The 24265-nt window shown below is 34.6% G+C and overlaps 3 protein-coding genes and 1 pseudogene across 4 annotated transcripts; 3 read left to right on the top strand and 1 right to left on the bottom strand.

The window, feature by feature from the left end:
• The first annotated feature begins 1046 nt into the window (after window positions 1–1046).
• LOC7469088 (serine/threonine-protein kinase RUNKEL) lies at window positions 1047–8688 on the top strand. Its single transcript, XM_002312679.4, has 11 exons — window positions 1047–1305; window positions 1399–1488; window positions 2171–2223; window positions 2373–2448; window positions 3210–3271; window positions 3371–3449; window positions 3640–3699; window positions 3841–5457; window positions 5747–6616; window positions 7251–8376; window positions 8457–8688. The coding sequence occupies exons 1-10, from the start codon at window positions 1258–1260 to the stop codon at window positions 8364–8366; spliced, it is 4071 nt and encodes a 1356-aa protein (XP_002312715.4). The 5' UTR covers window positions 1047–1257; the 3' UTR covers window positions 8367–8376; window positions 8457–8688.
• A 1294-nt stretch (window positions 8689–9982) lies between these two features.
• On the top strand, window positions 9983–10931 carry LOC7473257 (classical arabinogalactan protein 25). Its single transcript, XM_024606812.2, has one exon. It carries the CDS (start codon window positions 10117–10119, stop codon window positions 10537–10539), a length of 423 nt encoding a protein of 140 aa, XP_024462580.1. The 5' UTR covers window positions 9983–10116; the 3' UTR covers window positions 10540–10931.
• Window positions 10837–15596, bottom strand: LOC7469087 (acyl carrier protein 1, chloroplastic-like; annotated as a pseudogene).
• A 2235-nt stretch (window positions 15597–17831) lies between these two features.
• LOC7469086 (arogenate dehydratase 2) lies at window positions 17832–23306 on the top strand. 2 transcript variants are annotated; one of them, XM_024605944.2, is made up of 12 exons: window positions 17832–18160; window positions 18316–18383; window positions 18507–18599; window positions 19600–19800; window positions 19871–19951; window positions 20982–21077; window positions 21159–21236; window positions 21346–21435; window positions 21539–21606; window positions 21759–21840; window positions 21913–21988; window positions 22997–23306. In XM_024605944.2, the coding sequence occupies exons 1-11, from the start codon at window positions 17962–17964 to the stop codon at window positions 21970–21972; spliced, it is 1116 nt and encodes a 371-aa protein (XP_024461712.1). In that variant the 5' UTR covers window positions 17832–17961; the 3' UTR covers window positions 21973–21988; window positions 22997–23306. The 2 variants fall into 2 exon arrangements, with proteins under 2 accessions (XP_024461712.1, XP_024461711.1); XM_024605943.2 differs by having other exon boundaries at window positions 17834–18235.
• The last annotated feature ends 959 nt before the right edge of the window (window positions 23307–24265 follow it).

Here is a 24265-nt window from a genome sequence, read left to right as displayed (position 1 = left end):
TTAAAATCAGCGTATCAAAACGATTTAAAATATATTAAAAAATTAACTTTTTAAAAAAAATATAAAAAAATTAAATTCTAAAAAACCATGATTTACACCTATTTCCCAGCACTCTCAAGCGAAACACTAGGAGGAAAGCCGTTTTCTCTTCTAATATTTTCACTCCTCCCTCTTTTTTTTCCCCAAACACAATGCAAGGGTCGGTCGGTCAAAAAAATTAGCCAGCAGGTTAAAATGATTACAGTCAAAAAGAAAAGCCGGGGATCATGCGCAATGTAATGTAAGAAAAGGACCGCCTTAAAAAAGGATTTTGGTCACTGGGATAACTCGGAGATCATCATGTTAATTCAAGCCAATATCGTTTTGTTTTTTTACTTAAAAAGTAACCAGGTTATCCGAATTGCTAAATACCTGTTGAGATTGGTTAGGTTTTATTAAATTAATATTTTTTTATTTAATTTAAAATTTATTTCAAATCAGGTTTTGAATTACAAAATTTTCATATTAACAAACAAAGAATATATATAGGAATAACAACCATGCAACCAAACGTGATTCTAATCACGTGACAGTCGGGTTCAAAATTTTTAAACGTGGCTGCCCTTGATTCAAGAGGTTTTAATGTTTTGGTGTTCTAAAAATATTTGTTTTAAAATTTTTTTTTGTTTAAATTTTTTTGTGTTAATATTAAAAATAATTTTTTAAAAATAAAAAATATTATTAAAATATATTTTTTAATAAAAAGAATACTTTAAAAAATAACCGCTACTAAATTCTCAAACATCATATCTACATATATTTTTTTAGAATGTTTTTAAAAGTATTATTGTTTTCAAAGTATTTTTTATTTAAAAATATATCAAAATAATATTTTTTTATTTTTTAAAAATTATTTTTAACATCAATATATTAAAATAATTTAAAAATATTAATTTAAAATAAAAAAAATTAACTTTTTTTTTAAATCACAAAAATAAACATGTGGCTATGGTATTTTTCTTTCAATTGCATTCAGATTCCCGCCCGTAGCACGGCTACCCACACCGGCTCTCTCTTCATTTTTTTGAACAATCACTAAAGCAGAAGACCTCACTCACTCCAATCATAATCCAGGCCAAATCTCAAAAAAAAAAAAAAAAAAAAAACTCGCATCCAAAACCCCCAAAATCATCCACTCTCTCTCCGATCTCCGATAATCCTCTAAAAAAGCAGTGTCATTTTATCCAAATCGAAACCCTAGAGACCAGCTCAGTCACCATGAACCATTTCCACATCTACGAAGCCATTGGCCGTGGCAAATACTCGGTAACCTGAATTTTATCTCTGTAGCTTGTTTTTCCTTTTTTTAAGTTAACGTGAATTTCTTTGAATCTCTGATTTTCGTTTTGAACTGTGTAGAGTGTGTATAAAGGTAGAAAGAAGAAGACGATTGAGTATTTCGCAATTAAGAGTGTTGATAAGTCGCAGAAGAGTAAAGTTCTTCATGAAGTAAGGATAACAAAGAGCTGTTCTTCTACTGTTTGCTTACTTGATTTCTGTTTTTGGTGGAAATTGGAGTAACTTATCATCGACTCAGAATTTGAGATTACTGTAGTCTGTTTATTAAAGTTAAATTTAGGTTGTGATTTTTAATTCGATAAAATGTCTGTTTTAGTAACTAATTTAAGACAGCTTATTTGATTAAAATTGATGATTGCTTTTTTTAGTAATTAATTTAACACAATTTATTTGCTTAAATTTGGTAAATGCGTGGTTTGGTAACTGACTCAACACAATTTTAAGTGCCATTGCTGTTTCTTTAATTCAGTGCTAAATATGCCTGTAAATGTTAGATACAGGCGTGTTTAAGGAAGACAATAGTGAAGCATGTTTGTATTATTGGGAACTAGGCGGGAAAGAGCCAGCCGGTATATATTTTTAGTGAAAGTTGTGATTATGAGTGGCTTTGCTATGATTCATTGTTCAAAACACTCACTTTAGAGCTAGATTTGCTGGAAGTCATCTTTTTATTTATTTTAAATCCTTACCACCTTTATTTGATGCATGGGAAACGAGGGGGTGTAAAATATTTTATGCCTGCTTATCACTGTTCTAGAAAATTAATGTGACACTTGATACTATTTTTTATAGATGTTATTTTCTCATACCCTTTTATTGATATTATATGCAGGTCAGGATGCTTCACTCCTTAGATCATCCAAATGTCTTAAAATTTTACTCATGGTAAGGCATTTCAGCATCGGATAATTGCTCTCAAGATTCATATTTCCATTCAATGTATTTATTTTTCGTTTAGGAATGCAGATCATGCTTGTCTTTGTTTTTTTATCTTACCTTTTTGGTTTCTTCACATCTCCTGATGTATTTATTAGGTATGAAACGTCATCTCACCTGTGGTTGGTTTTGGAATATTGTGTTGGTGGAGATCTCATGACCTTATTGCGACAGGTACCGACTACTTAATGATTTTTTTATACCTTGCTCTCCTTCAATGGATTTCTCATTCTTTTACTGGACACAAGGGGGACTGTGGAATTTATCATTCATGCTCAGCATTAAACTTAATATCATGGATAATTTGATCGGTGATTTTTTTAGAAATGTAAGGCAGAATTCAGGCCTTTCCATAGGTTGCTGTATTATTACGTGCTTTTCCAGCACAACAATTTTGTTTAGTTTAGAAATATGATGTCCATGAAGAGTGATCATGCTGTTTTTGCTATTCTTAGATACGAGGAAAAGAACACTAGCGCGTCAATACTAGTGTTTATTACTTCTGTGCTGTCTCATTTTTAAGCAACAAACAGGTTTGTATGGTCAATTAGGGCTGAATCTTGTTTCGCCTTTACCAATTCTCTTCTGATGGAAAGGGAAAAGTTGTTAAAAATTTCATAGAGCTCTCTGGATAGGTACTGCATATCATTATAATTTTCTTGTAATTTGGAATTGATATTCAAGGTGACCAAAAACTTGAGAGATTTTCCCTTGGGAAGCGTTTGGATATCAAATGTGCCGAACCCATGGTAATAAATATGGAAGTTAAGGTTACACAAATGTAAATGATATTAGCTTGTATGTTTAAACATGTCATATTACTATGAGAATTTGTTTCAATTCATGTAGCAATGGAGAGTATGATTTCAAATTTTGTTATATGCAGTGTCCAATGTACTATAACTTCATCAAGGTAGTTTATATTTGACTTGCAGGATAGTCAGCTGCCTGAAGACTCGATTCATGATCTCTCCCATGACGTAGTTAGAGCTTTGCAGTAAGAAATGCTGACTGGCTTTTAATTTTGTTCCTATATGATGTCTGTAAAATTGTCTGCTTTCAAATCTTTCCTTTTTACAATGGTCACTGCTGTCAGGTACTTACACTCAAAAGGAATTATTTACTGTGATTTAAAACCATCAAACATCCTCTTAGATGAGAATGGACACACAAAGGTACATATGCATTTTATTTTCTTTGAATGGTAGAGTAGTTTTCAAGTTTTTGCTATGCACATGACTCGTATTCATACTTCTGCAATGTAGCTATGTGATTTTGGATTGGCATTTTATTTTCTTTGTATGGTAGGGTAAATTTCAAGTTTTTTCTATGCACATGACTGGTGTTCATACTTGTGCATTGCAGCTATGTGATTTTGGATTGGCAAGAAAATTGAGCGATATATCCAAAACTCCTTCATCCATGGTAGGTTGTTCTAACTGCTACAACATTTAACTCATCATATGCAAAAAATTTGAAAGTGGCATCATGATATGGAGCTTGTCCTTTTATTATCCGGTTATAATTTTTTACTACTCTTAACTTTGCTTATGTGTTTTTACTTAGTTGCCACAAGCAAAACGTGGAACACCCTGTTATATGGCTCCTGAACTATTTGAGGACGGGGGTGCTCATTCATATGCATCTGACTTTTGGGCCTTAGGCTGTGTACTGTATGAGGGCTATGCAGGGAGGCCTCCTTTTGTGGGAAGAGAATTCACACAGCTAGTGAAATCCATACTCTCAGATCCGACACCCCCCCTCCCTGGCAATCCAAGCCGTCCCTTTGTCAACCTAGTCAATTCTCTCCTCGTAAAAGATCCAGCTGAAAGAATCAAGTGGAGTGAGCTTTGCGGACATGCTTTCTGGAGGACTAAATTTGCTCCGGTGCATTTACCTCCTCAACCAGCTTTTGATAATATGATAGAGCTTTGTGCTAAGCCTTGTCTCTCAGAATGTAACGGAGACAGATCTTTAGCAAATAGGACCCCTCCTAAACATCGTGAAAAGGATGCAAAAGGGACTCCAAAACAGGATGAGAATTCAATGTTAGGATCAAGAGGTCACGAAACACCAGTTAAAGGTACGCCGACTGGCAGGAAAACTCAAACAAAAGTCTCTGGCAGGGTGGTTGAAGTGAAGCAGAAAGATCCTTCCAGTGCTGCTAGGCATGTTAATCTCTTAAGGCTGTCAAGAATAGCGAAATCAAACTTACAGAAGGAGAATGAGAAGGAAAACTATAGGAGGCCCTCACCCAATGGCTTTGAGAATGATTCTGAGGTCAAAACAGAAAACACTGATATGGAACTTGATTTTAATGAGAATGCTGAAGATGAGATACATGATGAACCTGATGGGTCAGATAACTCAACCAGTACAACAGAAGAGGTGGTCAATAACATACCTCAATTGGAAACCTTCCCTGTGATTAACGCACCTGCCTCAGATGAATCACAAACAAATGACCAGGATTCATCTTCAGAGCAGGTTGATATGGTTCCTTCTCCAGTCAGTGCTAGTCCTCAGCTCAGGAATCAGAGAATTAAAGAAGGTTTAGGGTCAGCCATTGAGTTTGACTCTTCAAAATCATCCAATAACCTTTCACAGGTCCTTTGGCATTCATCTGATCTTTCTGTCAGACCTGTAATGCCCAGTAGAAAAGCTGATAAAGTGTCAGATGTTATTCCCTCTCTTCCATTTGAGGCCCTGCAACCATCTGATTTTGTAAAGATGTCCAAGGAGCAGCTGGATTCACTCACCAACAGAATCATATGCATTTTAAATGGAAATACTAGCATCGGGGAGAAGCAGAATGTGATTAGATACCTTGAGATGTTGAGTAGCAATGCTGACACAGCCAATATTCTGACAAATGGGCCAATAATGCTCCTGCTTGTTAAAATGCTTCGGCTGTCCAAGACCTCAGCTTTGCGTGTTCAGCTTGCTTCATTGATTGGATTGTTAATTCGCCATTCAACTTTTATTGAAGATGATTTGGCAAATTCTGGAATTTTGGGCTCACTAACTGATGGCCTCAGAGACAAACAGGAAAAAGTGAGGAGATTTTCCATGGCTGCTTTAGGTGAGTTGCTGTTTTATATATCTACCCAGAACGATCAGAGCAAGGATAACAATCCACCAGAATCTTCATCAAAGGACAGCCGATCTGCATTTGGCTGGCAGGTTAGCTTTCTACCTTTCACAAATATCTTCGTGTGCTATATTGCATGAAACATGATTTTTCCACTCAATGAAGTTTCATTTTTCTATCTTGTCTTTTCATCTGCGCACATCTGGCAGATTCTGTTTAGTGGAGACTGTCCTTTGTTTTTCCTATGATTCATGGATTTCAAAAATCATGCTTGATAGCAAGTTCTGTTTATATGGGATGCCTGAGTTCTTTATGCATCCTTTCCTTCTCCTTTTCTACTTCTACTTTCTTCATTTAATAATATTCTTTTACCTGAAGCAGGTTCCAAACTCGTTGATTTCATTGGTGTCATCTGTTTTGCGTAAAGGAGAGGATGATATAACTCAACTTTATGCATTGAGGACAATTGAAAACATCTGCAGTCAAGGGGGGCACTGGGCAGGTCGCTTCACTAGCCAGGATGTGATTAGTAACATCTGTTATATATATAGAGCTGCAGGGAAACAGGAGAGCATCAGGCTGACTGCAGGTTCATGTTTAGTCCGGCTGGCAAGATTCAACCCTCCTAGCATTCAATCAGTCATGGAGAAACTGTCTTTCAAGGACACAGTGTCTGCCCTTGGCAAGGGCAGCCCACGTGAGCAGCAAATAAGTTTGAACCTCTTAAACATGGCTATGCTTGGAAGTCATATGTTTACAAACATTGGGCGGCACCTTTCGAACTTGGCAGAGGATAAGAATTTGGTCCCAAGTCTCGTGTCTCTTACTGAGCAGGGTGGTGAAATTTTGAGGGGAAAGGCACTCCTTCTCATTGCTCTTCTTTGTAAAAACGGTAGGAGGTGGCTTTCACACTTTTTTTGCAACCCTAGGTTACTATCTGCAGTGGATAGGCTAGCAAAAGAGAAGGATATCTATCTCCAACAATGTCTAGATGCATTTGTGCATGTTGTGGCATCTACTATACCAAGTTTACTGGATATTATAGCCGGAGATATTCAGCAAATGATGGGAGGAAGGCGTCAGGGTCATATCTCTGCCATTGCGCATCGAATTGCTCCAAAAACCAATGTTCATATGTTTCCTGTTGTTCTTCATCTTCTTGGAAGTTCTTCTTTTAAGCTGAAGGTGGTGAACCATCAAGTTATGCAGCAGTTGGCAAATTTGGTCAAAGTCTTGGAGACACCATTTCCGGTAGGAAGCTGATTATCTCTTATTTTTACCTTTATTTTTCATTCCTTCTCTTAACTGAACTTTAGGATATAGTGTTATGCAGTCATTATTTGGCTAGAATTCCTTATCTAGCTGTAAATCATTAAAAATGCAGTTATGAAGACTGAGGTACAAATGCTACTCGTCTTGACCAGTAAAATTAGGGTATTACATGGTTGGCAAAATGCCTATTCAAGACGAAACCTAATAAACCTGACATATATAGGGTATGACAATTCCTTATTTTGCTTATTTCTTTGACCGACTCAATTAAATTAGACTCAATTCAATTGCTTTGCAACTTGATGTGGAAAATGGTTAGATGTCGAAAGAGAAATATATAGCTGGTGAAATATAATGCTTGGACGAGTATTGATCCATTATACATCAAGATATAGGATGAAAAATTGCACCAAATGCAGTTATCAACAATGTATGTGCATAGCTCAGATGGATATGGAGTAGAATTTTCTAAAGCAGACATTTCCACAGTTATCTTCCTATTTATTTTTGTAAAAGACATAATTTTTTTATGATGAGGGAGAACTTCGGATCACCACAAGGGGCAAAATAATGATTCAAACATTGAATGACATTTTTTTTGTTTAATTTCCAGGGAAGAGATGACTTCCAAATAACCCTTCTTCGAGTTCTTGAATCTGTTGCTGAGGAGCGTCTTGTAATTCTTGAAAGCCCCAACATTTTCATTGGTGAAATCCTTCCTGGTCTAGCTGTTCTGTACAAGGGCAACAAGGATGGTGATGCCAGATTTTTATGCCTAAAAATTTTGTTTGATGTGATGGTCATTTTCTTGAATGAACCTTTGGAAGATGAGAAAGGATCAGAGGCTTTAAAGTCCATATCCAATATTCATTTCCTACCTCTCTACCCTACCTTTATTGAAGATGAAGATCCCATTCCCATGTATGCGCAGAAGCTCCTTGTGATGCTCATTGAGTACGATTACATAAAAATTTCAGACATTCTACATCTGAAGACAGTTTCACAGTGCTTTGAATTTTTGCTTGGTGACCTATCAAGTGCTAATGTCAATAATGTTCAGCTGTGTCTGGCTATGGCATCAGCTCCTGAAATGGAATCTAAGTTGCTTTCTCAATTAAAAGTGGTGAGGCGGATTGGAAACCTTTTAGAGTTTGTGTGTGCAAAGGACATGGAAGACTTTCTTGAGCCAACTCTTGGCTTGTGTAGGGCATTCCTTCTATGTTCGGTTGGCGGTAAAAGAGGACTTGCGTACAAAAAAGAGCCAGCACTTCTAAATGATTCTTCCTATGAGGCAAGCACTGCAGCTGATCAACTGCAATGCATAAGAGATATAACGGACTTTGGTAGCAATGTAGGTGTTCTGCTGGTGTTGAGTGGGTCCGATGAAGCAAACGTTGCAGATATAGCTTCCGAATGCGTGTTGTTGGTGCTGAAGGCAGCTCCAAGGGAAGCCACTACTGGTTTTCTAACTAACCTTCCGAAGGTTAGTGCAATCCTCGAGTCTTGGCGCAAGGGTGTTCCTCACTTACTCTTGCAGCGGATACTGCATGCTCTTGCTTATTCTTGTCGGCAATATTTGTCGCATGCGATGATACTATCCATCCCTGTAAATGAGATTTCAAGGATTGAAGTCATTCTCTTGGAGCTGAAAAAATCAAGCAACCCTGATTTAGCTAATGCTGCTTTGCTTGTGGTCTCAGAGTTGCAGCGCCTACATCGTTGCATTTGAAGTCCTTGAGGTTGTTTGTTGGTTTCTTTGCCCTTGGTTTGTTTCCTAAAGTTCAGGATTGACATCTATCGGTGTCCCTATTATTCGCAGGAATGATGCAATTTGGCTCGTAAAAAGGATGTGGAAGACCTGTTTCCTGAATTCCATAGAAAGCATCACAGTCCTGCCCCCTACGTCTTGAGGTGAGCTCAATCTTTAATGCATATAGAGAGCCCTCTTAAAGGCCTGCTTATGTATAATCTTTGTAAGCTTTATATCATTGTCATGAACATGCAATCAATTAATTTTTCCCCTTGGAATCTACCTAAAAGTGACTTGATCAGATTTGCGCATCCTTTTCCTTTTCTTTGAGACTGCCTTAGGCATCGTGTGAAATAAATAGATATCTTCTAATGACTTGGAAATTGGACGCGCTCACTTACTGTTGGTTCACCAAGCGCTGGAAGGACATCCCGAAATTGGGAACTCACTTGGAATTTGAAAGCTTATGCTTTTCAGTTGACTGAGTCACTGGCTCGGTGATTAAACAAGACCCATTAAGCTGAACTCACTCTTTGACGCGTTCATGTGCTCAAATTATTTTGATCTAAGGCTAGCTGGTTATTGACGCGATCCCGAGTTGCATATACTTTAGATGAAGGGTTGATCTAATCGAATCACACACCCATGATTACTGAACAAAGACTCAGGATGACGCGTTTGAAATATGCCCGCTGTCCAGAAAATAGTTAGCGGTAAAAGTAAAATAGCATTTTGGAAGCAGGCATTACATAAATCAGGCAAGGGTTCAGATAGCATCTACATGTTGCCTATCACTGTAGCTTATAGCCTTAAATATGGTGTTAGATTGTAGCACGTTTCAGGGATCTGGATGCTGATGGCCGATGCTGTCATGTTCAATTTGATACGGTTCTGGGCCATTTGAAGCAGTGAAGATGAGTTGTACCTTCACTCACCCATGTTATCTTTGATAAGCTTTGCCACGGACAGCTGTGGCTGCTTGCAGTGGTTGTGCCTAGCGGTCTGTGCTAGCTGCTAATCATGCATGGTGGACCCGGAAGCCATGGGTGTGTGATTTGTACGCATGGATAGGATCAGTAACTGCATGCAGCTGCAGCGTTCCTCGACAAACTTCATCATTCATAAGTTGAGTGGTTGGCTTCAACCAAGTTTATCCTGCTCCTCGGTAGTACTTTTTAACACAGAACTTCCATCAAGTTCAATGCATAGGTAATTAAACTTGTCCGAACCGAGTCATCTAGTTAAACTAGTTAGCTCGAAATAACTTGAATCAATGTTATTTCATTTTTTTATATATAAAAAAAGGCTAAAATAACACTGTTTTGTAATTTTTTTTTTATAAAAAATCAAATTAGGTTGTGTTCAAGTTCATTGAGTCACTGATTGCCATGACAGTCGACCCAGTTAAATCATTATCATTATCCTAATATTAGGCCAACCAAATTTACGGGACACAAGGAATCTACTCGCAACAAAACTCAACCAATCTTTGTCTCTTCCTCGTACATGCCAACGTGCAAATTTTCATCTCCACCCCATTCATCATATGACATGTTGAACAGGACCCCACCTAATGCCCTAAGTCAACTTTGAAATGCCTCCATCATAACTGGCACCAAAACTTCACACACTGTCAACTGGCACCCCCTTCTTCTCGAACAAAACTTTAATTGCCCCATATCATATTATCTGTCCAATTAAGTGTGACATTGATTTCTTGATCATTATAATGGCCTCCTTTTGGTTTCTTACAGCACTTATTGTGCCTCTAGTGATCTTTCCTTCGCCTTCTTCTTCTTCTTCTTCCACTCAGCTAAATTCGAAAACCTCTCCTTATCCTATCTCTACTTCACCAGCATTCTTAACCAATTCTCCTCCAATACCTCCTTTCCAAGAACTGTCACCGGACATTGCTCCACTACTGCCTTCCCCTGGTGGTGTGCTGCCTTCCCCAACCGTATCGTCCGTTCCCACCATTCCATCCACCCCAAGCCCGCCTAATCCAGATGAGGTGGTCGCATCAGGGCCTGATTCTGCGTTCTCGCCCCTAGGAGCATTGCTGGCTTCCTCTGCAGCACCTCGAAACTTGATAAACTCGGTTATTGTTGTGGGGTTTATAGCATATCGATCAATTCAGCTGTTTAAAATGTGAGTCGTTTGGTGGCTAAATGATCCGAACCTTCTGAAAGGAGTAATTGATTTTATGGTTCTACTGTTTCCATGTTCATCTTTGAAGTAAAAAGCATAATGTAAGTAGTTGTTATTCTTCTGATGAGTCCATGTTCATCTTTGAAGTAAAAAGCATAATGTAAGTAGTTGTTATTCTTCTGATGAGTTCATGCACTGCCATAGATTGTCATTTTTTGTGAGGTAAACCATCTTAAATCATGAACTGGTTGCAGTCTTTAACATCTGCATCTCTCGAGAAGCTAGTGCCTCTGCAATTAGGTCATGTCACAGGTGTTTCGATGAATATAGTGCCGGTTCTTGCCAGGAAAGGTTTCTCCGATCCTGGCTGGAGTAGCAATTGGATTCCTGCTGGCACATGGTTTTGATGAGGATCAATATGGGAACCATCCCAGTTATTTCTATTCTGTGCATCTGACAAGCACAGAAAAGAGTTTGAATTAGGTGATCATTTGTTGAAAAACCTTTCACGTGTTAACTAATCATGATTAATTTAATGATGTTTTTTCAAAAATAATAAAGCTTTTTATATGCTTTTCACTATCATCATTGTTCCTTTTTTGAAAAAAGGTTGTCCTATGTGTTCCAAGTGAAAACCCAAGTCTAACCAGCTCAACATGACAACCTGGGATCAATAACGGTGGGGGAGCTTCAAAATTGAATAAATTCTTAAAATAGTGAAAATAAAATTTAAAAAGAAAAGATCAATTACATAGATGAGTTTAGATTTAATGATATTAGCTAAAGAGTTGATATTTATTTTAAGTTTGTCAAAAAATAAAATGAAAAACAATATTATAAAAGAATAAGAGGATGAAATAGCTAAATAAGGGAGGGTTTTGCATGGAAGACAAAATATAAGGACTATTATGCACAGTAAATTCTTAAAATTCATTAAGATTTGAGGCATTTGATAGAATAAACATTTACTCATATACTGTGGTTTTTCTTACAAGGAAATTATCAATTGAAATATGAAACATTCAATAATTTTTCTACAAAATTACGAACTTAACCTATTTTTATTGCATTTCTCATTATTTGAGGGGGTCAATCAAGTAAAACACTAAAATTTTATATTTGTTATACTCTACAAATCCATTAGCTTTTTGGAAATTGATTAGTAACCAGATTAATCAAAACATATGTTTAGATTTGGAAAGGGAGTTGAACATTTGATTTGGTTATAGCAATACTGAGCTACTACGAGCTCTTCTGCTAATGATATCACCTGTGATGAATTAACTTTTTTGTTAAGGTTTTTACAAATAAAATTCAATCATGGTGGTATGTGAAATTTAAAGTAATGTAGGTTTGATAAACATGTTAGAACAAAGAATTTGGACTTGACATTTAATAAAATCTAAGGTAACGTGGGTCTGACGAACATGTCAGACTCAAGAAACTTGGACTTGACGGACAGCCAAATCTAAGATAATATAGGTTTAACAAACATGTCACACATTCAAGAAACTTGGACTTGCATGATGAACCCAAAGAACTTGGACATTACCAAGTTCTAAGGCTATATGCTTGATCCTGAGTGATCCTCTACAATAAAAGTATTAAAGACATGATAAACCGTTATGTCTATACTCATAGGTGTATACAAGGTCTCTTAAGAGACTTATCATACTTATTATCTCATTAATATATGTAAGAGATATTTGCTTCTCATTAATATCGCTGAAAGCAGGAGATTTTCCGGTCTTTTATTTTTTTGAAAACAACAAGGTTCATACGATATAAATATCCCGTGAACTATCTAGGTAAAAATTCATAATTTTCATCTCTTAAGATAAAGATATATAGATTTTAGAGTATTGACCAACTTAAAACTCATTAACAAATATTTTTGTTCCTTAAATTTAATTTTTTTTAAATAATTTATTGTCTTAAATTATTTAATATATTTTCTATAAATATACCAACTTTATTATTGGAGGGTCTTTAAATCCCTCAATTGAAACTATTTTTGTAAGTATTCAAACTTTTATCAACGGTCTAGAGTTTTTTATAATAAAAACAAAAAATCCAAGCACTTGAACATATTAATTAACCATCATCTCAATTCTCAAATACTAAATAAACTTTTATTTTCATATCTTGAATTTTGGGACTCTGGACTTCTAATATGAATGATGTGGTTTATTAGATGCGAACTGATCGGTTTCGTGTGTGTTTGGTATTGCGATAGCGGTTGTGGTTGTGGTTTGAAAAAAAATGTTTTATAAAAAGTACTTTTAATTGAGGTTGGTTTGAAAAAATAGGTGTTTGGTTAAAACTGTGGTTAAAATTGAGGTTGAAAAAAATTAATTTAATGTGTTTGGTTAAGAATGCTTTTGAAATTGAGGTTATAAAATAATTTAAAATATATATATTAATATTGATGGTTTTAAATTTAAATACTGTAGAATTAATTACTCCTATTACATCATAAAATAAATAATACTATATATAAAATATTTTTTATTATTCTATTAAACAATTTATAATTTTATTATGTATAAAATTCATCCGATAAGAACTACAGTTTTCATACGTGTAATAAAATTAGATAAAATATTATCAGGTATAAAATTAATATTACAGTGCGAGTAAATTTAATTCACTTTACACTAATTTTTCAAAAAAAATATTGTTAATATCATAGTGCGAGTGAATGTAATTTAATCTAAACTAGTTTTTTTTTAAAATAATAATAATAAAAAACCTGTGCACGTGAACAGTGCAAGAGAATTGCACTGTTTGTGAACAGTGTAATTAACATATACTGTTCATGTTAATTGCACTGTTCAGTACAGTGCAATTAGCATGCATAGTAAACACAAAGCAGCAAAATGCTGCTTTTTCTTTTTTGCGTGAAAAACGCAAAAAAACACGTGGGGTCCATACACAATAAACAATGTATTTTTTGTTACTAAACGGCTGCAGACTGTATTTTAATTAAAACACAGTCGCAGCCGCGTAAATAAACGAACCCTTCATCGATGAACTGAATCTAAACTGATTCGGTTTGAAGGCATGAATCATTGTGCAACTGATTCCATAAAAAACTGAATTGAAGGTTTAAAATTATATATATATAAAACCCTTAACTAATAATCTGATTGAGGTTGAACATTAATGATACCACATCAGCACGTGAAAAGAAAATAAATGAAAATTGTTGGTGTTAAGGTTGGATGACGAACCCAATAATCACCTCATTAAAGACTTCAAAGACATTTGTTTAGAAGGTTGTGTCTGTATTTGAAACAAAAATACAGGAGCAACATGTTTGGTAATGCTAAAAAAAAAAGCATTTTACTATTTATATGAAATTCATATAAATTATTTTTAAATTGTAGATTTATGGAAAACAATTCTCAGCTGCTTTCTACAAACCTGCGGATAGTGGAAAGTTTCACTCTCCACTATTCACTTAAGTGAAAAGTGGAAAGTGAAACTCCACTATTTATATGAACAGTGGAGTCACTCTTCATTGTTCCGGCCGGACCGGGTTCGGTTCAAAGTTAAATACATTGAACCAGGTCCGATCCAGTTAAAAAAAATTTAATTTTTATTTTTAATTGTGTTTTATTCAAAAAATTAGAAGGAGATCGCTTGATGACGTAGCATTTGCAGAATTTGATTGCAATTCCAATTTTGTTCTTGATGATATTTTACATGATGTTGTTGCGTGCTTAAGAAACTAAGAAAACTGTAGTCTTTATCGGATGGATTTCGTACGTGATGAAATTGTAAATAGTTTAATGAAACAATAAAAAATATTTGATATAACTATTATTTATTTCATGATGTAATAGTAGTAGTTAAATCTACAATATTTAAATTAAAAACCATCAATATTAATATATATATTTTAATTATTTTATAATCTCAATTTGAAAACTATTTTTTTAACCAAACACATTAAACTACTTTTTATTCAATCTCAATTTCAACCACAGTTTTAGCCAAACATATATAAATACCAAACCAACATCAATTAAAAATACTTTTTATAAAATACTTTTTTTTAAACTATAACAAAAAAATAAAAACTATTATAATACCAATTATACTCTTAAAAGTAAGATTACTTGCGTCTTTATAAATATATATAATATTTTATGTTTTCCCTCATTATTTACGCTCGGATAAGATTAGTTGCGTCTTTATATTATTTAAAAAAAAAACATAATTGACCAGTTGAATATTTTCCCAACTCGGTTTAAGAAAAAAATGGCTCATGTTAGATTCTAGATTTATGAGTCACCAAATTAATCAGTCCAGCCAGATCTGTTGAGCCGGATCCATTTAAAAATTATATTTAGACAATCTAACCTTAAAAAAATAAATAAAAAAGATGATAAAAAAAAAACTAATTCCATGAGCTTGATTGAAAAAAAAAACCCTGAAAACTAAAGTTTATATAGAACTTAATTCATGCCTTCTTCAAGCTATTTTGAATGGGTGTTTGGTCACATGGATGAACTGGGGTTTTTAAAAATGTTGGATTTTTTTGTTTTAAATTATATTTTTAAATTATTTTAATGTATTAATGTTAAAAATAAATTTTAAAAATTAAAAAAATATTATTTTAATATATTTTAAAATAAAAATATTAAAAAAAACAATATCTATCCCTGTACAAGCAGTCCGTAAGCCTCTTCTCAATAAGATCAGTTGCGTGTAGAACGGTAGCAATGCTCTTCCCCCACACCGATCCCAAATTCTTCCTCGAGTCCCATTACAACCTCAACCTGCCCAGAAGAAGATGTCAATAACAGAACAAAGCAAAAAACAGACTCACTTGTTGCAATGAAAATCCCAAGGAGTACCGTGTCGAGAGAATCAGCTCCAAGCGCAGCAAACTTTGATGCTCCTGTGACTGGAGAATCAGTTGATAGTGCCCACTGCTTCTTCACAATTTCACGCCCTTTGTCCGCTGTCTCTGGTTTGGCCTGCACTGGAAAAGAAATCAGCATCAACAAATCATACTTGCTGGTTTGGTTATATCATCACATTGATCCTAAGATAGTCGTCAACCACATTCCCATTGCAAATCCTGGCCCATCACAAGGGTATCTGCCAGGTAGCAAGAAATCACCAGACTGGTACAGCTTGAGCACTGCTGTGGAAAAGATAAAGAAATCAACCATGTTCTTGTTGCAAAGATGATATATATATTCGATCATCTAGCACAGCACCACTTATGTTTACTGGCTGAACAGCAATGGATGCAAAAAAAGCCTGAAGAATCCTGACCAATGACCATAAAGCAATTTGTAGGGCCCCCATTTTACGCTCTTAAGATTGCAGACAGGATTTGCAAACATGAAGCTGTAATCAAAAACAGGATGATTCAAATCGAAACTTTATTTCTCCAAATAATAAAAATAAAAAAACTATAACGGTACCAACCGCTAATATTGCGCTTTCTAATTGGTTGCTAATTAATGATGCTCCATAATCTAACATGCTAGAGAACTTCAGTTTTTTATTGCTTGGATAATGGATGATTATATGTTAAAGTCAATCTTCTCTTCTTCAAAATTAAGGACCTACATGGTTGGTGATAGAGGCTTGGATTTATGCAAAACAATAATTAATTTTTAGGATTAATTTTTCATTAATTAAGCATCTAATAAAGTTAATTTAATTCATTTAATGTATAATTAAGTCATTGTATCTAATTACATCTTTTAATTAGATCCAAATTAAGTCCTAAACATAATTAAACTTTAATTTGACCCATGATTAAATCAAATTGACATTTTAAAAATCTAATTATATCCTTGAACTTAATTTTTATGCAGATTCATTCAATAATAATTTAATTTGACATTGAATCTATATTTTTCTTTTAGTCTTAGGTATAATATAGTACAATTAGGCCTCAAATTTTCTTAAAATTGCAGCTTGATTTTTATGTTTTTTTGAAATCCTCCTCGGCCTATTTCCTCCACTTCATCAGTTTTTATTTTATTTTTAATTTTATTTTTATTTTGAAAAGAAAAATATGTAATTTTAGAGAATAACCTAGAAATAAGTTATGACAACTAGAAAGAAAAACAAAAATTATATGTAGAATGGCTTTTGTCCCGTTGATGGCAAAAAAAAGTGAAAAATAAAGAGAGAGGGGAAAACGTTGTAGTTTTCCTCACAAAACACTATGAATTGCAACAGTATTTCTCTAAATGTTTTTTTTTTTTATGATTTTTTCTAAAATCATCTTTGTCGATTTTATTGGGGAAAACACTGTAGTTTTTCTCACAAAACATTGTCAATTGTTACAACATTTTTCCTCATGAGCTTTTTTCATCCCAAAATTATCTTTGTTAATTTTTTTTTAATATTAAGTTGGTAGAGAATTTAACTTTGTAATTTTTTTTGTTTTTTATTAACAGAAAAGCTAAATCATGTGGCAAAAACACTGTATATTTCCTCACAAAACATTGTGGATTGCTACAAATCATTTTATTCAGTCTCTAAGTTTTTGATCACCAACATAATTTTTTTCAATCATGAAATATTAATTCTATTATATTTTTATTTTTTATTACTTATCTAACACTAATATATAATTATAATATTATTAAATATATTTATTTTATAAATCTACGACTCGCGAACATGCATATCTTTCCATATAAAATACGTAAATAAGGTTTCACTTGACCACGTTTTCAATTTCTAAAAGTTGAATGAATAGCTTTTGCAAAATCACTGAAGGAACACATTATTCTTCTTCTTCTTCTTCTATTATTTTTTCTAGAGAGAATGAAAACTAGAAATAAAAAAGAAAACTAAACATAGAAAATGAAATTTATGAAATCTTACAATTAAATTGTAAAAATGAAATAAAGTCATTAATATAAAGACTGAAAATGTTATGTGAAATTTTATTTTGAAAGGTTTGTTAGTGGAAAACAATAATTAATTATTAGAATTTAATATCAAAGTTTTTTTTTTAAATTTTAATAGAATTAATATGGTTAAATACATACTTGTCAATCTTAACTCGGTGATTGATTTGTCACAAGTCCTAACAAATTAATTTTTTTAAAAAATTAATAAACTTTTAATTAAATAAAATTAATTTAGATTTCTAATAAGTTAGATTAAATTTAATAAAGTTAATTATATTCATGAAACATGTATATTCAAGAAAAATTAATTTTTTTTTCTCACCCAAATTGTTTTGTCTTATTTTAAAGTTTGTTCAAATAAATACTCAATGGGAGCATTTACGGTGAAACAAACGGAGCTTTAAAGATCCAAAACCCAAAAACATATTGTTTATTAGCGTTCACACTGCAACGAAAAAATAAAAAAGACCCGAAGTTCTCCCTTGCCATGCATCAAAGCTAGGCCAGAAAGAAAGAAAGAAAGAAAATCAATGGCAGCTTTCGTGATAAAATCCCTAGTAAGCCAAATCACCGCTAAACACTCACCGTCTGATCATACGTCATCAAGAATCGAAATCAAATCAGCACTGATTTCTGTGAAACGGCGCTGCGGTAGCAAAATTCCAGTCTTGGCGGCTTCAATTCACAGTGAAAACGACCAATCAATCGAGGCGCAGAAGAAGAAGAACGGTAATGCTAAAAACATTCAATCTAATCTCTTGCAGGATGCTGAATACGATGTCGCCTCGAAAGACGCCCATCCAAGTACGGACAGGCAAAGCTTCTAGTGTAATTATTTCTTTTAGATTTTTTTTAAAATTTAAAATTTAATTTTTTTTATTTAGGGCCATTATCATCTTCTCATTTATCAAATTCAGTATCCAATGGGTCTCGCCTTCGCGTTGCTTACCAGGTAAAAAAAAATTATTTTTTATTTTGAATGTTGATTTTTTTTTAAATAATAATCAATGAATATATTTATTATATAATTGATTAAAATCTTGAGATAAGTAAAATTACTACTCTGTTCTTATAGGGAGTTCGTGGCGCCTACAGTGAGTCAGCAGCACAAAAGGCGTATCCGAATTGCGAGGCTGTCCCATGCGAGCAATTTGATACTGCTTTTGAAGTGAATTCTTGAACCCTTTTTTTTATATATATATTTAAGTTGGCAGATAAGTCATCTACTCATTTATCAAATTCAGTATCCAAGTAAAATGTTCTTTTTTTTTCCTCCTTTTAATTTTTTGATGTTCACATTTTATTAGGAATTTGAGATTGATTAGTTCATAGTCAGTGGATAATGATGCTTTTGGTTGTTGGTTTTCAGGGATTAATGAAGGTTTTTATGGTTTCTTGTGTCTTGTTCTGGAGATAAGATTTATCCTAGGATTTGTTTTTTCAGCTTGAGACGATTGCATGTTTGAGACCCTTTTGATAAAAAGGTGGTAGTAAAATCTGAATAAAAACAAAAATGCTTTCAAAGGCACTCACAGACTGTCATATTTTGAGATTAAGGAGCTATGTAATGTAGGATGACTTTCGATAAGTGCCCCGCAAATGATTTGTGATGTTGGAGAATTCGGAATTTTTAGAAGAAATTAGAGTTTTATGTACAGTGAATAGCAACAGATGTTAATGTGCCGGAATGCTACATAGAATAGGTGGTCCTTTTATAGGCGTCAAAAGCCCTAGGAAGGAAATAGAAAGTTAAACAGTTAGAGGAAAATATACATAATATGAACTCCTAATTGGTATTCATGTTCCTAAAGAAGCTAAGTTTCCCAGGTAGACTAGGTTTACAAGAAATCTCAAAATAAAAATTCAGATTAAAATAATTTATAAATTTCTCTTTGCTTGGCATCATTACTATTATGGTTTGGCAATATATTCAATGGTTTTCATCAATAAGTCAAGGCTTTGAAATAGGTAGGGCCTGTTCGATGGGTCAAAGCGTGTAACCAAACTTTAATAACCAGGTGGAACTGCTTTTTTTTTCCCCTTTTAGAATATCAGGTTGTGTCTTTAACCTTTTCGTAACAAATGTTATTTTTGAACATGTTAATGTATTCTAGGATCCTCTGTGAGCTGTGATTTTTCATATCTTCTTTGCTTTGTTTTCTTTGCAGTCAGTTGAAAGATGGCTTGTGGACAGAGCAGTTTTACCGATTGAGAATTCGCTAGGTGGGAGCATTCACAGAAATTATGACCTGTTGCTCCGGCACAGGCTGCATATAGTAGGAGAAGTGAAGTATGCTGTTCGCCATTGCTTACTAGCCAATCATGGTGTTAAAGTTGAAGACTTGAAGAGGGTTCTAAGTCATCCGCAGGTATACCATACTTACCTCAGCTCCCTAGTCCACTTTCATGAAGATTAATCCAATAGTTGTGATGTTTCAGGCTCTTGCTCAATGTGAAAATACATTAACAAAGTTGGGATTGGTCAGAGAAGCAGTGGATGATACCGCTGGTGCAGCAAAGGTAGGCATGAGCTTGGGATTTTGGGAGTTGATTTTCTTCTCTCATGGGTCTTAAGAGTTCAACATCCCCTTGTTGTAGCTAAATTCAATATGAAATTGCTTGAATATTTTGTCCTTCTAGCATCTCTAAAAATTCTCTTATCCATCCATGGGACTGCTATGAATGGCTGTTATTAGCTCACCTTAAGGTTCATTGACCAACCCTGTCATGCTCAATTGCATTTTAGACTAATGTATGTTCATTTAAGGTGAGTTCAACATCCCCTTGTTTTAGCTAAATCAATATGAAATTGCTTGAATATTTTGTCCTTCTAGCATCTCTAAAAATTCTCTCATCCATCCACGAGACTGCCGTGAACCACTGTTATTAGCTTGTCCTAAGGCTCATTGACCACCCTATCATGCTCAATTGCATTTTAGACTCGTGTATGTTCATTTAAGGTGAGTTCAACATCCCCTTGTTGTAGCTAAATCAATATGAAATTGCTTGAATATTTTGTCCTTCTAGCATCTCTAAAAATTCTCTCATCCATCCATGGGACTGCTGTGAACCACTGTTATTAGCTCCCCCTAAGGCTCATTGACCAACCCTATCATGCTCAATTGCATTTTAGACTCTTGTCATTTGATATTGTTGCAAAGTAAGATTTTGTGACCAACTGACTGCCATCCTTGACAAGTGGGACAAAACCCAGAAAGGTTTTTTCTGAAATCTCATGCTTATGTCTTTCTCTCTCACATCTGTTCTCTCTCTAACCTCCCACTTTTTTCTTGTCTTGTTCTGTTCTTTTCTTCAAAATTTAAGACGTGCACTTTGAATCTTGTATGAAGATCCCCAAACGTGACATTGACTAGTAAGCTTCAAGTAGTTTTCCTATTGTTAAGATATTCATCAATACCTTGAACGGAATTTAAAGAGTCTCTGGCTCATTTTCCTCAAATTGCAACCTACTTGCTATTTAATGTTCGATATGGAGCACAATGTTGCAGCCTGTTGTTATGACTGAGTTGACTTCACTATGATCATGTAGCATGTTGCACTTCAAAAACTAGAAGACACGGGAGCTGTTGCTAGTTCTGCTGCTGCGTCGATCTATGGATTGAATATATTAGCTGAAGATATTCAGGTTTGTAATTGCATACTCTTTTGTGGTGTATGGTCAGAATGTGGCATATACACTGCTTCACTCATAGCTATCTTCTGATAGGATGATTCTGATAATGTCACACGATTCCTTATACTGGCAAGAGAACCAATAATTCCAGGCACAGATAGGCCTTTCAAGGTTAGTCCCTTCCATGTCGCTAAACCACTGGCTGTTAAATTGCTAAACTAGTGTTCTGTTACCTCCTGAAAAACAGATTTTTCTAATAAGTTTGTTTCTTGAGATCCAGACAAGTATAGTTTTTTCATTGGAGGAGGGTCCTGGGGTGCTTTTCAAGGCCCTTGCTGTTTTTGCTCTTCGGCAAATCAACCTTACTAAAGTAATTTTTCTTTTTTCCCTTTGACATATCATCATTGTGAGGCTCAATTTGCAATTATTGTTTTAGGCTGTGTTATTCCTTATTCCTTGGTTCTTGCAACCAGATTGAGAGTCGTCCCTTGCGGAAGCAGCCCTTGAGAGCATCTGATGATGGCAACAGTGGGCTTCCAAAGTAAATTTACTGAGGAACTTATCTTCATTTAATCCTAGACTGCGTATATATATTAGTTGATAATTAGATTCTGCTTCTTCTTCATGCTGTTTTCTATTAATAACAGACCTTTAAAATTTTTGGCTCAATTTTTTTATATAATTGCTCTGCAGATACTTTGACTATCTATTTTATGTGGATTTCGAAGCATCAATGGCTGACGAGAATGCTCAGAATGCCCTCAGGCATCTTAAGGTGTGCTTTCTTCTAAAGCCTGTTACAGAAATATTTGCCTATAAGTGACTTGAATTGATCTTTCTCTGGCAGGAGTTTGCTACGTTCTTGCGAGTTCTGGGGAGTTATCCGGTGCACACTAGCATGGTGTGAATGACCTTTTGTTCTGGTAAAGATTGAAGCATTCAAATTATTGATTACTAGATAATTGATGGATTTCAAACACTTTTGTGAGGTTATTATATGAAGAAAACAAGTATACTTAATTTAATTTTCAGAGATTTTCTTCCAATCTTCAAAATCTTGTTTGGCCTCCACATCTGAAATATTGATTATGTGATCCTTAATTCAAATTCTGCTTCAGTAACCTGGCAGCGATTCCTCCTCTCCTGTTAATGTAAGAATTAGTTTGGATTAATATCCTCAATATTTAACCCACAGCCTTATAGATGTTCTAATTCGGTTTAGGGATGATCACTATTCAAAATATTTTTTATTTGCTTGAATTTCCCGAACTAATTTTTGTAAAATTCTTTTTAAAATTTTTGGAGAAAGGAAAATTCAGGTAATTCTCCAAATTAATTTTGAAGAAAATTGGGCAAGGGTTCAAAAGTTTCAGGAAAACCTGATTTACATGAAAAAAAAAAATCAATTAAAAATATTTAAGTAATTTATTACTAGGTTGGAAAAGAAATAAAATACATTGGGCGAAAGGAGACTCAAATTATCTCAAAAAATTCAGGTAAATCCGAAATACAATTCTGAAAAAATATAATTTGGAGAATCAAAAACTTAATTTATGTCGGAGAAGAATTTGAAAAAAAAATCAAAAACAAATTCTGAATTGATGATTTTTTACCTGAATTACTTGAATGGTCACCCCTAATTTGGTTTATTTTTTTATCAAGACCCTGTTTATCTGATGTTCTTGTTAATATCAAATCCAGGCCATCTCTTGTCCCCTATTTACTCTCTGTCACTCTTCTATAATTGCTAGACTAACATCTGGAATGTGTTGCTAGGAGTTTTTTTGAGTGCAGTAGTTCGTAACCAGTGTTAAGATTCATCCATGTTTCTTATACTGCGTCAGAGTTATGGTGTTCTCATACTTGTTTTGTGTTCACTCAAAACTTTGAGCTTTTATTTTGATACTCATCTCTCCATGCTGCTGATGCAGGGATGTGCAAGAAACACTACTGTGATAAGAACGGAAGCTTGGGCCATTTTCCCTATTCTGGATATGGCCTGACATTTATGCATGCAGTGTGCTGATGCTATTATAGTGCCTGGCCAATATCCAATTTCATTGAATTTTTTGTTGCATTTTCTATATATTCACGTAACTATTAGGAACTAGTTTAGGCATTCTTTCATAGCAAGTTTTTCTTTGGTCACACATGTACAACACAATTTGTGAAACATGGAACTCGTGAGCTGGGGTGACAGCAATGGTTTTTACCTATACATGTTACAAGCCTTTCGTGAAATCAGGGTAATCCATGTAGATAAGTAGATGGTTTTTGTAGACTTTGGTTGGGATTTGCAACAAATGGTACTTTTTAATTGTGAAGGACATGATGGAGAGCTCATGGATGAGGACTGGTCGATTTGCAGCATCCACGAGCTACTCGTTTCCATTCAAGGGGTTTGGCGTTGGAACAGCTTGGTTTCATGGTTCGTTTCTGCACTAAAAGACTAACTCGGAGGTATTTTTGGTTCATATTATGAGCTTTGGGACTCAAGTTGGTTTCAAGCCCCATGTTGCAGACTACTGTAACTTGTACCTGTGGTGGATCATCCCATCAAATTCGAAGGCCGAGTGTGCAATGGGTGTTCTGGGTTCTTAGTACATGTCTCAGCTAAGAAGACTTTGAACAAAAGAATAAATTGTGCACTGGTAGAAGTTCGCAAGGCAGTCTAACTACCAGGTTTTTCACTCCTTTAACTAGATACCTGTATTTTCTATTATTTGTGCTGTCTATGACGGAAGCAAGATCCTCACAAGTTGTTTAGGCATCAATCCAAAGACCTGTATGGATCCAACAGTTTAACTACATCAGTCTTGCGTTTGACAAATGAAACTTCGTCGAGTCCTATGCTGCAGTTTCCGGTTCAAGCCATTGACTTTTAACATGATTGCAACAAATGTTGCTCCATTTTCAGAGCCTCGAAAGGAAATAAAACTGAAGTTTGATCCCAAAATCCAATCTCCAATTCAGATTCTAGCTCCTAGGGCCTAAACACCGACGGACCAAGTTGAGGGTGGAAACTATCATATATGCAACAATATGTATGCAGGAACGGACCAACTTCGAAGAGAAAATCTGCACATATAGCTTCTAGCTTAAACATGGAGACTGTAAAATTTGTTGCCCCGAGCTAAAGCGTGCCGTCATTAATGTTCTAAAAGAGGACTACTTTGAGCACATTATTCCTCTAATGGCAC

The sequence above is a fragment of the Populus trichocarpa genome, chromosome 8 (assembly GCF_000002775.5).
Source record: "Populus trichocarpa isolate Nisqually-1 chromosome 8, P.trichocarpa_v4.1, whole genome shotgun sequence".
NCBI lineage: Eukaryota > Viridiplantae > Streptophyta > Magnoliopsida > Malpighiales > Salicaceae > Populus > Populus trichocarpa.
The sequence above is the reverse complement of the archived record's forward strand: the minus strand, read 5'-3'. Positions and strand labels throughout refer to the sequence as shown.